The 16,650-nt window shown below is 43.3% G+C and overlaps 1 protein-coding gene across 1 annotated transcript in view; it reads right to left on the reverse strand.

Annotated features, from left to right (window-relative positions):
- LOC147419169 (fimbrin-1-like) overlaps positions 1-16,203 on the reverse strand; it is a 65,312-nt gene extending 49,109 nt beyond the window's left edge. Inside the window, exons 1-4 of the mRNA XM_086506417.1 lie at positions 15,815-16,203; positions 15,248-15,418; positions 14,921-15,159; positions 14,613-14,784 (exon numbers count right to left, since the gene is read on the reverse strand). Coding sequence (XP_086362543.1) covers positions 14,613-14,784; positions 14,921-15,159; positions 15,248-15,418; positions 15,815-15,901 — 669 coding nt within the window. The 5' untranslated portion in view covers positions 15,902-16,203. The remainder of the gene's footprint in view (positions 1-14,612; positions 14,785-14,920; positions 15,160-15,247; positions 15,419-15,814) is intronic.
- Between the last annotated feature and the right edge of the window lie 447 nt (positions 16,204-16,650).

The raw sequence follows: 16,650 nt of genomic DNA on the forward strand, positions 1-16,650 counted from the left end.
GTGTAGGAGATAGCGGGCAACCCTGTTTCACCCCAATCGTGGAATGAGCCAAATCAGAAATCCCCTCTGGAGTGCGTACATGTCCCACTATTGACTTGTATATATCTATAGAGAGAGAGAGAGAGAGATTGTGACGAACAACCCTCCACCTTAAGCAGCCATCATACTTCTGACTACGGTGGTTGCTTAAGGTTTACAAAGATCTACTTGGCCACCTTCACCATCTGTCTTTTGTCTTGGTTGGAAATGTAACAAACTTGGGCACACCAAGTCAAGATTCTACCGCAACACAGGACAAATTCACTTGAAAAATACTTCACATATCAAAAGAGAGTCGACACAGCCCAGGGTAGTTCCGTGCCAAGAGATACTGGCGCCCCTTTCGGTGTTTCTTTTATATTAATCTTTGAGCAAAGTACAACCGACCCACGAGTGCTCGCTCTCACACTCTGTGTCCAGATGCTCTGCAGAGTGAGCCCCCCTTGGGTCCTTATAAACATTACAAGGGTTGCTAAACGCACAGCCCCAAAAGCATGCTTCAAGGTTAAGTTCCAAAATTTGAGGAGTATCTGCTAGGTCCTCCCCCTCCATCCACTTCGCATTCAATGCGGAATAGTTCTTGAATTTAACCAAGAACCGCCTAATCACTTAACCTTTGATCTTTCTTTCCTTGTGTGCCAAAATCTGTTCTGGAACGAAAATCTCCTCGCTCTCCTCCACTTCGGGTTGCTCATCAGGCTCCCCATCAACTGACAAAAGGTTTCAAGAGACTCGCATGGAATGCATCGTGAATCTTCCAAGTATCGGGTAGCTTGAGTTTAAAGGAGACATCATTTATCTTTTCTTTAATCTGGAAAGGGCCATAATTCCTCATGCTAAGCTTTGGAAAAAGCCGCTCCCTTCCCTTTCGTTTTCTTAGGAGTGCCTTCTCAGAACGTAAGAGCACCCAATCATCTTCCTTTAATTTCAAATCGTGACGACGTCGATCTGCTGCCTTCTTATGTCGTTCTTGAGATTTCTCTAAAGCCTCCCGGACCTTGGCAAAAGCCAATGTCCAAGTCCCTCGTATATTGGTCGGCTTTAAAAATCTTGTCTTTAGTGTTGAGGAAGGGTGGAACCTTCGGAGCACCTTCAATTATCTCAAATGGCGCCTTCCTTGTCGAAGAGTGAACCGTGTTATTGTAGGCAAATTCAACCAAAGGCAAAAAAAATTCCCATTCAGTCTTCTAATCAGAGATATAAGACTTCAATAAATCCAAAACAACTGAATTTGCAATCTCACATTGCCCATCTGTCTGCAGGTGGAATGATGACGAGAACTGCAACCATGTGCCAATGTTCTCCCAAATAGGCCTTCAAAACAAACTCGTGAATCAGGGATCTCTGTCAAAGGCTATTGTCTCAGGCATGCCATGTAATCAAATTATATGTGCAATAAATTGCCTCGTTAAATGGTCCCACTTGACTGTTTTCTTCACTGGAATGACGTGAGCTTGCTTGCTAAATCTGTCAATGACAATCCAAATGCCATCGTGCCTGCTCTGTGTCTTCGGAAGATCAAAAATGAAATCCATTGCAATACTTTCCCAGGGGCGGATGGGAATGGGTAAAGGCTATAGTAATCCCTCTGCCTTATGCCTATCAAACTTGACCTTCTAGCATACTAAACAACAGCGAACAAAGTCGTCCACATCCTTCTTGAGTCTCGGCCAAAAGAAATAATGCTCCACACCTTTCAAGGTGGTGTCTATGCCGTAAAAGGTGGACAATGGCACTCAGTCAAACCCTTTTCCCTCAACGGCTGTGTGACGCACAACATCATTTTCTTTATCAAGTAGCAATCGCGTATGGAATATCCCGCTACTACCTCCCCATTTTGTATTCGAGTAAATACATCGGTAAAATCCGGATCGGTGGCGTACTGATCAACCATATCCTCAAAGCTTCTATGATGAATCGCGGAAATAGCCAATACTAACGGCCAAAGCCGATACAATAGGGACAAACTCACCCTTCAGTTTTACATCAAGTACAATTTTTTTGCCCTTTTCATTTGTCAAAATTGCTTTCTTGGCCCGATAATCGACCATGGCGTTGTTCTTATGGTACCAAGGGACTCCTAAGAGGACGTCAAACCCTTCTCAAGGCATGATGTAAAAATCCTCGTGCCCTAAATACCCCTTACAATGCAAACGAAGTTTGCCAATGACAGGCATAATGGCTATATCCCGTCCGGGTGCCGCCAGAACTGCCTCTGCTGGTGGTCCCATCCTGTCAGGCGTAATCTCGAGCCGCACCGCCAATTTAGGTGAAATGAAGTTGGCCTTGGCTCCTCCATCGAAAAAGATAAGGGCTTCCTGATCTTTCACTTTGCCCCAAGCTCGACAAAGTTATGTACTTTCATCTATTTGGCTTGGGTCGGTTCCCATGCAATCCGGTACCACTCCTGCTTTCATCTTGCCTTTTCTACTTTCATCTATCTGGCTTGGGTCGGTTCCCATGCAATCCGGTACCAGTCCTGCTTTCATCTTGCCTTTTCTGCCACGTTCCTCTGCTGCTCTAGAACTCTTTGGCATGTCTTTAGTCTGCCCTTGTTGCCTTTTTGGGGCACTTTGCAGAGATGTGCCCTTGTTCCCCGCAACCAAAACACTTCCCCTCTTTGAGATAGTTAGCCCCTTCTCTAAGAGTCATTCGGAGTCGTGTATTTTTCTTTTCTTTTTCCTAAGAACTCTATTTCTTTCTACTTTCATTGTTAGAGGTCTATCTGGTCTTGTGAGTCAAGATTTCATCAACGGGTAAGTCGAATTCGCCGAATGTATCAAGAAACCCCGTTTCGCATGACCCATTGATTCTTGAATGGAGTTCGACTTTTGTTCAAGGCAGTAATCTCGGATCTCTGTAGTCCACAGCAAAACCGCTCAACTTGTTCCTTAAAGGTGACCTTCTTAAATGAAGAGGTTGGTAGAAAAGAGTCCCAAAATCTCTCGCAATAAGCATCCAAAGAATCTCCCTTGGTCATCCGAAGATGGTTCCAAGCGGTTCTTACATCCCGTTCGTACTCTCGGGTCAGCCAAGAAGAAATAAAGAGCCGTTTGAATTTCAACCACTTAACTGGAGCTTCTTTCCTCAGAAGAAGAGTGGACCACCATGTTCGAGCATTTCCTTTTAGAAAAGATGCAGCCCTCCTGATCTTGGAGTGCTCTCAGTAGTGCCCTCCAAAGAAGGCTATGTCAAACAGCTGGATAAAGGTCAAAGCCCTCGGAGCATCTCGAAATCCAGAAAAGGATTCAAATTTTATCGATTGTCCACCCTCTTTAAATTCCTTACTCTTCTTACTCTTGTCTTCGAGAAAGTCGTATTGGTTGGCTCTGTAAAAATGTTTCTTCTTTGCGTAAAACATGTGATCGCCGAAGTCCGAACTGTCAGAGGATGACTCCTTCGTAGATCTATCACAAACTGGTCGGAATCTGAGTTTCTTTGCCTTTTTCTTGCTCTTTCCAAAGCTACGCTTCTTGCTTCGCTTCTTGCCCTTTCTGTCCTCCTCACTCGAGTCGAAAGAGCTAGAAGAACTCTCAGAAGAAGAGGAAGAATAACTGGGTAGTCCTTCAAAACGCACACGCTTCTTCTACTTTCTTGCAGATGCAAAAGAAGATTGACGGCCCAAGTAACCAAGGTAGTCAGTCCTCTTCTTGCGCTTCTTCAATTGCTTTTTTGATTGATTTTTCGTGTCCAAAAGCTTACTGATTTGGGTCTGAACCACCTCTTGAAGTTCTTGTTCAGTAAACATCCTCGGAGAAGGAGGTTTCTTGATCGCCGGTTTGATCGATGGTTCAGTGGCTTTCTGCCACTGAGTTTGCACTTCAGCCATGGACTGTTGGGGGAAAAAATTTGCAAACTGGGAATCTTTAGCAAACTGAGTCATCTGCTTCGTGCACTCGTCAACCTGTTGCCGACGTTCCATCTCCAAGAGTTCGTACTGAGTAGGCCGAGGTGGCCCATACTCATCTTCTGCTAAGTCATTCAAATTTTTCATGTTGCGTCCTCCCACCTCGGCGGTTGCAGAAGAAGTTGATTGGTTCTTTTCGGAATCCATAAGTGTCGTGAGAAAAGGGATCGGATTTCTCCATAGCAGAGAAAACAGTTGTGCTCTGATACCACTGTAACAAACTTGGACACCCCAAGTCACTTCAAAAATACTTCATAGATCAAAAGAGAGTCAACAGGGCCCGGCGTAGTTCCGTGCCAAGAAATACTGGCCCCAAAGACTGACGCCCCTTTCGGTATTTCTTTTATATTAACCTTTGAGCAAAGTACAACCAACCTGCGGATGCTCGCCCTCAGACTCTGCGTCCAGATGCTCTACAGAGTGAGCCCCCCTTGGGTCCTTATAAACATTACAAGGGTTGCTAAAACTTAAAAGCAGAGCCCCAAAAGCATTAAAATCAAAAGTAAATTGTCTCCAAAAGCTGCCAGCCCAAAAACAGCAGCCAGTGCAGCATTCGGGAGCCAGAGCAGCATTCGGGAGTTATCATTGCTCCAAAATCATCATTATCTCATTCTTAATCTTGGTACCTGTTCTCAAAATAGCACGTTCTTCCATTAGTTTCATTCAAAGTTCATGATACTTATCGTTGTCGAGTTCATTCTGGAGTCGTTATCGCTCCCAATTGGTCATCCATTATCATCGATTTCACCTGTTATCTACACACATCTAGCAAGTTCTTCCAGAGAACATTAATCTCATACATAAATCAAATTCATCTTCAGAAATTCCTATTTCAGAGTTCTTCATTCACACACTTAGTTCATATTGAAAATAGTGTTTCAATCTCATCCATCTAGAAGTCTTGATGCACCTAGATCCCTGTGTAGCCATCTCATCCCGCAAGAACTCTTGATGCGCTCACTACACTATCCAGTCATCTCATTCATATGGGAATCTTGATGCACTAGAATCATTCAACATGCGTCATCATTCATTCATTCAAAATCATCATTCATATCTCGAATCGAAAGGATATTCGATTCATTCCTGAGCTGTCTCACTCTCAATCTCACCATCTCATCCTTGATTTCACTTGCAAAACAGGCAAGGAGATGGCTTACCTCGTTGCAAAAGAGTGGATGTCCAGCTCCATGCTTCCCAATCCATATAGAAGCCAGTTCCTCGCTCCTATTTCCGGTTATCTCACAAACAACAAGATTATCAGTACATCAGTATCCCTTTCAATGTCCTTTCCAGTATCTGGTTCATCTTCTGGTCAACAGTCCTATTCCAACTCCTCCTGTGAGTAAAGCTTCCGCTTTTCTGCACTCCTCTGTCCTTTCAGCTTTCCACCCCATCTTGAGAGGAGACTCAATGGCCTCACGCCATCTCGAGTGAATCTCATCAATTGGAAAATTCGGGTTTCTGGGGTACTTGATCAATCTTTTCACACATGTATCAACCTGCGGTTGACGCTTGTACTTCGCTCTGACCAAACTCTCTGTCAAAAAATTTGCCAAAATCTTCATTCTTTTCTTCAGTTCCCGCGTCAGATTTGAAATTTTCTTTGCCTTCCCGTTGAGAGGGGTTATCTCCATCAGATTCTTCACGAGAACCCATGTGTAATCTGGGATTCTGAATGGCTTTATGCCCTGTAAGACACAGCGATGAAGACGGAAACGCGCCAAATGCGCGATGAAGGAAGGGTGGGAGTGGCTAATTAGTCCGGGGTCGGGGCCCAAAGATACTTCAAATAACAATTTCCAAAATTATTCCCAAGTGCTCTGTCTGCTCTTTGATAGGACCGGTGTGCTTTGAAAAAAGCACACGCCTGATACCACTATCACCGACTTGGGCACCCCAAGTCTAGATTTTGTCACGACACAACAGAGATTCACTTCAAAACACTTCACAATTTCAAGAGTCGACACGAACCAGCGTAGTTCCGTGCCAAGAGAGATTGGCCCCAAAGACTGGCGTCCCTTTCGATATTTTCTTTTATATTAATCTTTGAGCAAAGTACAGCTGCCCGCGGGACCTCTACTCTCAGACTCTGTGCCCAAATGCTCTGAGAAGTGAGACCCTTAGGTCACTTATAAACATTACAAGGGATGCCAAAAGCAGAGCCCCAAAAGGTTCAAACTCAAAAGCAATAATCCCCAAAGCAATTGGTCAAAAATCTGCCAGTAAAATCAGCAGTGGAATTTGTGGAAATCCGTACAGGCTGCCACGTCAACACTATCAGCGCAAATCTCGGAACCCCTTTTGTCTCACCACGTCAGCAGGCAACGCAAAAGTACAGCCTGCCTGCCACGTCAGTAGTCTGCCTGCGTGTGTGTCCGGGCAGAACTGCCACGTCATCAATTTGTGATGGAAGAGACTCTTAGTTGTTTTATGTCTTATCACTACACTCATATTTGGAGGAAAGACCCAAAGAAGTTTGATATGAATTTGAAGTCCGGTAGAGCAGCTACTGTTGCACTTTTCTCAGCTTCTACACATTTGATTCACCTACCTTCATCTTCACCAAGCACTCACAAGGACTGCAAGAAGGATAGAAATCTTGTCAAACTTCTTTCTTGGCACAAGGCTCAGGCCATTGCTCCTACTTCCTTGATGGAGCCTAGAGTACCTATCCAGTCTTCAGAGGATGGTGAGGCAGACAAGAGCATTGTGAGCCGAACTTTGGAGTAGGTTGGCTTGACTCTTCCTATAGGAGGTGTGGTACATTTGATATAACCTACACACGGAATGACGGTTGAAAAAGGATTGGCACAATCTCAAGCAGAATGGTATGCCAGTCATGTCTTTCTAACCGTGTTTTGTAGCTCGGCACCCGATTATGCAAATCGGATGATGAGCGCAAAGAGGGTTACCTTTTTGCGTTGGACGAATATATCAAGTTTTGTGTAGAAGTCTTCGACCCCTCGGATCTCAACAAGGCGGTAGCAATTGCTCTCTCCCAAGAGATGAAGCACAACAAGGACAAGCCTAAGGAGAACAAGTCGTCTCAAAGTACCTCCCAGACTTCTTAGAACCCTCAAAATGGTAAGAACAGTAAGAATGGTAAGAACGGTAACTCTTCTAGCCAATCTTCCTCTAATTCCTCGGAAAAGAACTCTAACAATGAATCAAGGGTAAAGCTAAAGCACCTGCAAAACCTAAGCTAACCCCGGATGAAAAAGTTGCACAAGGAATTGTAGGAGGATACATAACGGCTGAAGAACAAGTGATTTATGCTAAGGAAGGTAGATGTTATCAATGTCACGTCAAGGGTCACATTAAGAAGGCTTGTCCTAAGACAGCCCCACCTAAAGAACCTAAGGCACCCACAGCAACCACAAGCACTTTAATGAACCAAGTTGAATCTTCTCATATCTCTGACACACACATTGATGAGTCTCTCATGAAGTGTTATGGTCATGTAAAGGGTCAGCGTTTTATAATATTGTTTGATCCAGGTAGTATGTATGATGTGATTAGTGCCTCTCTTGTTGAGAGAGCCCGCCTAGAGGTTAGTCAGCAATCTCCTCTCGGGCTTCGCTCACGGTATGGACTCTCTTATCACGAAAGAGTGCCTTGATGTGTTGTTTACAGTTGAACGAGCTACTTTCCGTAGGAAATTTCTCGTGTCTCCTCTTTCAGGATGTGATATGGTTTTGGGCATTAGATGGTTTCGGGAGCATAACCCTCTCATTGATTGCCAAGATTGACTCTCCCATGATCATTCATGTTGAGGAGGGTCTGCATTCTTTGCCTCTCATTTCTCATGTGCAGGTAAAGCGTGAATTACGATAAGGAGCACATGCAGTATTCATCTATGCTGCTTCAGTTTCCCAGAGCATTCAGGCTCCAGGCAGGTATTCAGATTTGTTTACCAAGTTTCGACATCTCTTTTTGCAAGATGATCTTCCACCCCATCTCCCACCCGAGCGGCCGGAGGATCATCGCATCGAGCTTATGGAGGGGGCACGGCCGGTTAGTAAGGCTCCCTATCGTTTGAATAAGACACAGGAGGAAGAGTTAGAGCGGCAACTCATGGAGTTGGTGGCCAGAGGATTCATACGTCCTAGTGTAAGTCCTTTTGCTGCTCCTATTTTGTTTGTCCGCAAAAAAGATGGTTTGTCTCGTTTGTGTGTTGATTACAGGGCATTGAACAAGACGACAATCAAGAACAAGTTTTCGATGCCTCGCATTGAGTATCTCCTTGATAGGCTCAATGGGGCAAAGGTTTTCAGTAAGGTCGATCTCAAGAGTGGATACCATCAGGTACCGGTATTCAAAGGTGACATCTTCAAGACAGCTTTTCGCACAGAGCGAGGGCAATGGGAGTATGTTGTTATGTCTTTTGGATTCACAGGTGCCGTGGGTACATTTAATCGTCTCACAGTAAGCCGTTTCGGCGATATGATTGGTGTATGTGTGTTCACTTTCTTGATGATATTCTCATTTTTTCTGCATTATGGGAACAACATGAAAAGGATGTCAAGAGATTACCAACCCGTTTGGATGAGTATCAGTTGTACATTGCAGCTAAGAAATTTGAGTTTTTTCTCACTGAAGTTACTTATCTGGGTTATATCATTTCTGCAGAAGGCGTCAAGCTAGACCCCACGAAGGTGGGATTTGCCCAAAACTACATATGATGTGCGTTCTTTTCTTCGTCTATGTCAAGCATATAGTTCGCACATAGAGAATTTTTCACGCATTGATGCACCTATGACTGATGTTTTGAAAGGGGTAAAGACTCGCCGTCAGCACGTAGACTTGCCCCGAGGCAGCCATTGAGGCTTTCGCAGCTCTCAAGGTTGCAGTGACAGAAGCACCGTGTCTTATCCTTACCTCTTGGGATGACCCCTTTGAGGTATGGACGGATGCGAGCAAACGTCGCCATCGGTGCTGTGCTTCAGCAGCATGGTCGTCCTGTAGCTTTCCTTAGCCGGAAGCTCAATAGTGCAGAAAAGAACTATTCAATTTATGATAAAGAACTTTTGTCTGTCATTCACTCTCTTAAGCATTGGAAGCATTTTCTTTATGGTAGAGAGTTCACATTCGCAGATAACCAAGCCCTCAAGTGGCTCCAGTCTATGCCTAGTGCACATTCGAGTGATCGCCAAGCACGGTGGTCACAATTTTTTGAGCAATTTGAGGTTTGATTGAGTATGTGCCTGGAAAAGCTAACCCTGTTGGCAGATGCATTGAGTCGCAAAGGACAGATTTTGGCTCTCAAGTCAAGATCCACAGTTTCTATACAAGGGGGTATCTTTCGACAACATGAAGAACCAATATGCGGATTCCGAGTTTGGTAAGCAGTGGTTGCAAGCTCTTGCTTCCCAAGGGCCAAGCAACTATCTCATTCGTGATGGTTTGTTGTATTTTCGTCAACGTCTATGTGTGTTGCCCATGATGCACATGATTCTCTCACGGGTGGGCACAGGGGAATGAACACCACTTTGGAAAAAATAGAAAGATTCTTTTATTGGCTTAAAATGCGAAAAGATGTGTTTCGTTATGTCACACAGTGCACTATATGTCAAAAGGTAAAAGCTCCTTGGGGTAAGCAACAAGGCCTCTTGCTTCCGCTGCCTATTCCCGACAGAGCTTTTTGAGATATTTCCATGAATTTTGTGACTAATCTTCCACCTAGTTTGCATTCAAGGAACACTCAATGTTTGACAATTGTTGATCGTTTCAGCAAGTTTTGCATGTTGATTCCTTGTAAGGCCACAGTCACTGCACAAGATGTAGCACGGTTGTTTATAAAGCGTTGATACCCCCTTTGTGGTTTGCCAAAATCAATTGTTTCAGATAGGGATGTTAAGTTCACGTCCAATTTTTGGCGCGCACTCTTTGAAAATTTTGGCACTAAGTTGAATTTTTCATCGGCTTTACATCCACGGTCAGATGGTCAGACAGAGATTTACAATCGGTTGGCTTTTGATATTTTAAAGTCATATATGCACGATCAGCAGTCTCATTGGGAGCTCTATCTCCCATTGGGTCAGGCTATTTTGAATGACTTTTTTTCCTCTGTCATTGGTCGAACTCCGTATGAGGCAACTTTTGGCCGTCCATTCCAGTCACTTTTGACTCGCCCGGTTCGTCAAATGCCTGATGCCAATGCTGAAAGTCAGTCATTGGATGAGATTTCTGAGAGTGTAAAGCTTCGGCTAAGCAATGCTCAGAAATCTTATTCACGGCAGGCTAATAAGCATCGTCAGGATGTTTTGATCAAGGAAGGGGATTAGGTGTATTTAAGAATCATGCAGCAACGTCTTAAGCAAGTTGGAAAGAAGTGTCCCAAGTTGTCTTTTCGAATGTATGGTCCATTTCCTGTCATTAAAAAGATAAATGAGGTTTCAATGAAATTGCAATTGCCTAACTCATGGTCAATGCACAACGTTTTCCATGTTTCTTGGTTGAAAGTGTTTCAGGGAACGCCTCCAAAGGACATTTCGGAAGAAGAAGAACCGGAGATCATCGATGAAGCTGAAGTCATGGAGCCGGAGCAAGTGTTGCTGCATCGGTCTCGACATGGTTCAAGAAGCAAGTGAGACAGTACTTTTTGAAGTTTAAGGATCGAGGAACCCACGAAGCAGTGTGGGTCGACGAAGAGTTTTTCAAAGATTATCCAGAGTTGTTGGCAGACTGCAAGGAAGCCATGCAACTCAGTACCCGTACCTCACTTTAAAAACGAGGGGATGTCACGTGCACATCTAACCCTATGTGCATGTGGACAAGCTACTTCATGACAAGGGTTCAGTTAGCCTAGCTTAGGAAGTGTTCTGGCACTTTTGTGAGTCTGTTCGCAGACCGTGCATGCCCAGGCACTTAAGAGTAGATGCATATCCTCTGGTTGCACACAGCATTATCATCAGCATTACCATCAGAATCCATCAGGAGCATTTTCTAGTGCATAAAACCTATTTTCCCTAATTTAGCCATTTTTCACTTAATATTTTTAAGTGACTTTTGTTGAAAACTGGGTAGGGCAAATGAGCCAAGGCAATATAAAAGAAAACCTAGCGCTAGGCTTATCTGGCAGAAGAGCAGGAAGTGCTCAGGCAAGTGAACTTGCAGCAAGCATCTCTCGCTCTCTCTCAAGCAAGAACCTTGAAGACCTTGTGTTTTCTCCAAGCAAAAGCCAGCGTTTTTCAGCACCTTTGACCAGCGTTTGAAGCCCTGCAGATCAGCATTTTGAAGCCCTTGATCAGCGTTTTTCAGACTCTGTCAACAGCCTTTTTCAGCCTCTGTTCTCAGCGTTTTTCAGTCACCAACAGCAGCTTCTCAAGCGTCTCTACAGCAGCAAATTCAGCGTTTTTATACAGCATGAATCAGCGTTTTTAGACAGCATGAAATCAGCATTTTTATACAGCATGAATCAGCGTTTTTTCCACTTGAGCATGCTCGCTCCAAGAATCTTAATAAGATAAGGAAATCTTCCGAGTTCACAAAAGCCCACTTGAGCATGCGCGCTCTAAGAATCTTAAGAAGAGAAGGAAATCTCCCGAGTTCACAAAAGCTCTAACACAGCATGAGGATTATGTACATTTTCAGGTACATGGATAGCGCATGAAGATACAGACCTTGTTGTCAAGGTGAGCCGTCTACCACTCGAATTTTTTCTGCTAAGCGAAATGAGATGAGGCAACTTCCTTTTCGAGAAGTGGATTGGCATTTGAGATGCCTCTCTTGAGTGCCTTTTGGCACGCAATGATATTCAGACAAGAGTCTCTATTTGCAATGTGTTCGGTAGCTCTATGTTTCTCTATTGAGAAGGGGTTTTCTGATGGTCGTTGATCATCGGGTACGCTATGGTTTGACTACTAAAGTAGCAAGTTATGATTGCAGCATGCACTTCTCCATAAGCACGTCGAGTATTATTAACATACTCCGAGACTAAGTTTTTGCAGGTTGTCAATGATGCTTGTGAGGAGAAAAGTTCTTGATGATATCCACAAGGAAAATAAGCCGATGAGCGTCGTGAAGACAATGCCTATGCTAACAGCTCATAGGAGGAAAACGCAGAAAGAGGTGTCGCAGTGCACAAGGGATCTTCGCATTAGAACAATCGGAGTACCATAAGCAAAGGCCTGGAACAAGACCCTTCTCTAGTGAGATGGCAAACTTTGTTTACCAAAGGACAACATCCTCACATGAGATTAATGCTCTATGATTTGGACATATCCTATGTGGGAAAACCCAAGAGGTTTAATATCCTCCAAACCATACGCACAAGCCCAGATACCTAGATTAATTTCTAGGAAGATTATTCTTCTGGAGGTTGAGAAAGCGGAATTGAGTTAACAAATTCTCAAATAAGGAAACTTTCAATTTGTTAAAACAACGTGAATGACAAGAAGAGTGCCTACGTGACTCATAAGATTGATGATTGGTGAAACATCCTCAAAGAACTAGAGAAAAGACATGAATTTCTCCTAATGGAGTTGAGTACCCCATCAACTTTCGAACAGGTAAGGTAAGTATTGAATTATTGAATTTTTGTTTAATTAAATTTTTTAATTCTCTCTTTAGAAATGACCAGCTCAACTCACCATTGAGCACGATTTTTTCGGATTTCTCCCCAGGCAGTTCAGTTCGACCTATACAGTTGAGGAAACTGTTTATAAGTGAGAGGGATGTTGCTAAATTAGCTTTATCTAATCGAAATATAATTCTGAATTGGATTTATAAGTGAGAGGGTTTTCTCGCTTGGGACACCGTGACAAATACTCTAAATGAATTATTGAAATTAAAAGTGAGAGGGTTTTTCTTCCTGGAGACATCCAGGTACCAAGTATTTCCAGTGCGTCATTCAAAGCAATGATGGGAGCACTGTGAACGGGAATATCCAAGAACGGGCACTTTTAATGCGTCGCATCAGATGGGTGACAAGGAGCATCGGCAAGAAGTATTCGACCATCCAAGAACGAACATCTTTGATGCGTCATAGGATGGGTGACATAGAGCATCGCGAAGGAGATTGTACCGTAATTTCACTGAGAAAAGACTAGGTGATGGGTATTCCTGATGCGTCACAAGGTGGGTGATGGGAGCATCGAAAAGGGAATAATCCATAGTCGGGAGGAAATTCCACACTGTGTTAGAATTGTGCACAATAATGAGCAAACACTTGAATGAAGATGGAGGAAACTTTGAGGGAAAACACATGCTTTCTGAGAAAGGAGGTTGCTTTTTGGGAAAGCAAATGCTTTTTTGTAAAGAGGTCTATGTTAGCATTGCATATGTGCATGAGACTGCATCCAGGGACAATTGGGTTGTGATTAAGCAGTGGGCTATCATTGTAAGTAACATCACATGAACTCTTTCAAGGGCCGCTGCATCATGGCATCCACCTCCTCTAAATAACCTCATAGGAGCTACTCTATGCATCTCTACAATGGTCCAGATGCAGCGATGGTAAATATATCGGTGATATGATATGTGAGAAGAACAAGGACATCGAGATCTACTAATCTCCGTAGCTCTATCCAGGAGCATCCCAGAAATCAAAAAGAAGTTCGAGGTTCTTCTTAGGGCTACCACTTTAGAAAAAAATTGTCACCTACCTTTGAATGGGTCCTTTGCTACAGTGTGTCGTACTCCATAATAAAGCATGTCTGTGTGTAAGTCTAGCAAGACAAGCCCAATGAATCTCTGATTGGTGTAATCCATCACCCTCGATAAAGGCACAAAGCCATCCGAAGACACAATGTAATCATCCCCATATCTCATAATCTGAAGGGCTCCAACATATGTAACGCTCCTTTGTCTCGAGCTCTAAGTCAGATAGCTGGCATATCTGCTCCTCTGCATATACCGAGTTATATATACCTATCACGAAGATGCAAAGTTATCCTATGGCACAGCGACATCCGAACGAGGTGTGAATCCACATATCTCTGTCATAAAATAAATCCATCCAGAGAAGTGTGACGAAAATGCTTTTTTGTGAAAATCGTTCTCTTACTCCTGAAATGGATTCATTCATGTCCTCTCTATATCAATTTGTGTGAGATTCTATCCAATAATCCTGTTCTTATCTGAGCGTGTGAATGCAAGTGATTACGCCTCCAAAGAGTATTGAAAGAGTGGCAGTTTGTCCATAATAAAGCCGTGCAATCTCAGTCCCACCAATGCGGTGCAAACTTGGCCATAATGAAAGCTAGCATTAAACAAACGCATTAAATAGAAAGAATTAGTACAACAAAAAGATAGTTGATAAGACATAACACAACTAAAGGTAGGAACAATATCCACAATATCAACTAGTCATAACTCTGACGGAAGCGTCACACTGCCAAATCTAAACGTCCTAGGTGAGTCTAGGAAAAACAAATAGAAGAAGGTGCAAGTTAAAGACTCGTGGTAGGCATCTGCATTACTATAACCAGACCTGCATCAGCATAGTATTTGACACTAGAGACATCCCCACTAATATCCATCACAGCTATGAACATCAATGATACCAGACTCACGGTAAAGAATCCAGCTCCGTATTGGCATTTGAGTAACCAATGAAGTCCAACAAAGCTTCTACTCTCCCAAAATTTCACACATGCGCTAAACTAATAACCAACTAGAATAACACAGCCATACCTCTACAAAGCTTTAGTAGAGGACTTACCCTACCCTCTGCAAGATCTTCAGTGCCAATATTTACAACTGAGCATCCAATTGCCTTCGCTGAGTTCAGACATAGAGTATGATTTTCATTCCTTTCCCATGGATTGAGATGCTCTTTGACATTAAGCGCCCTTTCATCGATGGTCCCAGGAACAGCCAGATTTATCAATTTACTGTGGAAATGGGGAAAAAATCTTTTACAACGGTGTAAAACAACAAATGAAAACACCAAGTGCTTATACTTAAGCCCTCCATTTTCATATAAACCCAGTTCAACTCATGAACACTTGGAAGTAAAACAACACGTACCATAGAAGAACACCATCTTTCGCAATGCTAAAAAGCTGGTTGGAAGAGGGGTCAATAGGAAGGTGTTTTTTCAAGGCAGGATCTTCACGGAGGTAAGTATTGATGTGATCAACATATGCTTTCTTTTCAGAATCACTGACAGTGTGTAGCAATGTCGTTGATGCCGTCTTCAAGAAAGCTGATGAATTTTTTTGAAAGCCACCCTTTTGGTCCCTTCCCTTTAGGAGGTGGAGATACATCTGGAGCAAAACAAAATGACTTGCCACAATCAAAAAGATGCACATTATTCCTTTTGCACAAAACAACTAGAAACTGAACTTACTATACCTTTAAAAATGCCTCGAAGTCAAGCCCCACATCTAGGTTTACTCCTTCATTCTTCAAAGTAGATGTCAATTCATCATGTGTTATCGACCATTGTAAAGATTTGAATTTGCTTAAATCAGAATCAAGATCAGAAATGGATAACAGGCCACCAGTGCCTGCAAGAGAATCAAACTGCAACCAAGAAGCCCCGTGGTTATTACTCAAAAGAATTTGCAAATGGGTCTCCTAGTACAGCCAGGTAAAAGCTGTCAAAAGGTAGAAAATAAGGTCGATGGCTATGTTATGAAGCAAGAAAAACGGCAAGCAATGATTGGATCGGGTAGAACATGAGTGTATGTTTCCAAAGCAGGGCTGAAACATGTGGGCTGATCACATAAATGCATAACTAAGAGCGTGCAGCAGATTGGACTACTCCTAAATTTTTGTATTGCCGACTTTGCGAGTACCAATCGGATCTTGCAGCTAGCTGTGGTTTCATGATACTAACTCTGCTACTCTAATCACCAAGATCGCTAGTTATCCGCATGATCATTACAGCCTTCACGGAGATACAAGCTAAACGACTACCTGGGTTTTCAATTTTCGTAGCTCAAGTTGCGTGAACTGCGTCGAGAGCCAAGGATCGCTCAACACCACGCCTCCAAAGGAAGCCATAACCAGGTTTCTTCAAGGAAAAGTAGGCTCAGAAACGATGATCAGCATCAGACAAGATAATGCTTGAAATGGCGAATGAGCTTCCACAGGGTGGCGCTTCTTGTTGCAAAAATTAGCCAAAGAAAAATGAAGCGAATCAAGAGGAGCTGGCTGAGGGTTCGCAGAAAGAAAAGAACGTGAGCTGCGGTGCGCGCGCGCGCGTGCGGAGCTGGCCTTCTGCGGAGTGTGTGTGCGTGTGCGTGTGCGCCCGAGAGAGACAGAGAGAGAGAGAGAGGGGGAGAGAGATTTCGTGCGTAGGTGTGTGAACAGTTAGTTGGGTCCATTCAAAAAAGCTCACATGAAATAGCTCATTTCTATACTATAAAGTTTTTCAAAAGCAATGAAATTCTTGATGATGGGAATCTATCTGGCTTTTAAGGACAATCTCAATCTTTATACACTTGGCACAGCTTCCAAATCCTATTTCTCGAATTCATTCAGAAATCAGCCTTTTTCTCTCTCCCCCAAAGGACAGAGGCCGTAGAGGTGACCTCTTTTTTCATGGCAAAAAATACACTTCTGTTTATTTGGAAGCAAAAAAAAATGATTGGTGGATAGGCTACTCAGCACTTACTACGGCACGAACACTAACAAGAAAGTGAAGAAGCACCGAAATATGGGAAAACTCGAGATTCAAGAGGCATGGAGAAGTGACAGAGTGATTTTGAGTGAAAGATTTTGCTTATTATGATAGTGCAACAAGTGTTTCC

The sequence above is a fragment of the Adiantum capillus-veneris genome, chromosome 29, assembly GCF_014529385.1.
Source record: "Adiantum capillus-veneris isolate H3 chromosome 29, ASM1452938v2, whole genome shotgun sequence".
NCBI classification, from domain to species: Eukaryota; Viridiplantae; Streptophyta; class Polypodiopsida; order Polypodiales; family Pteridaceae; genus Adiantum; species Adiantum capillus-veneris.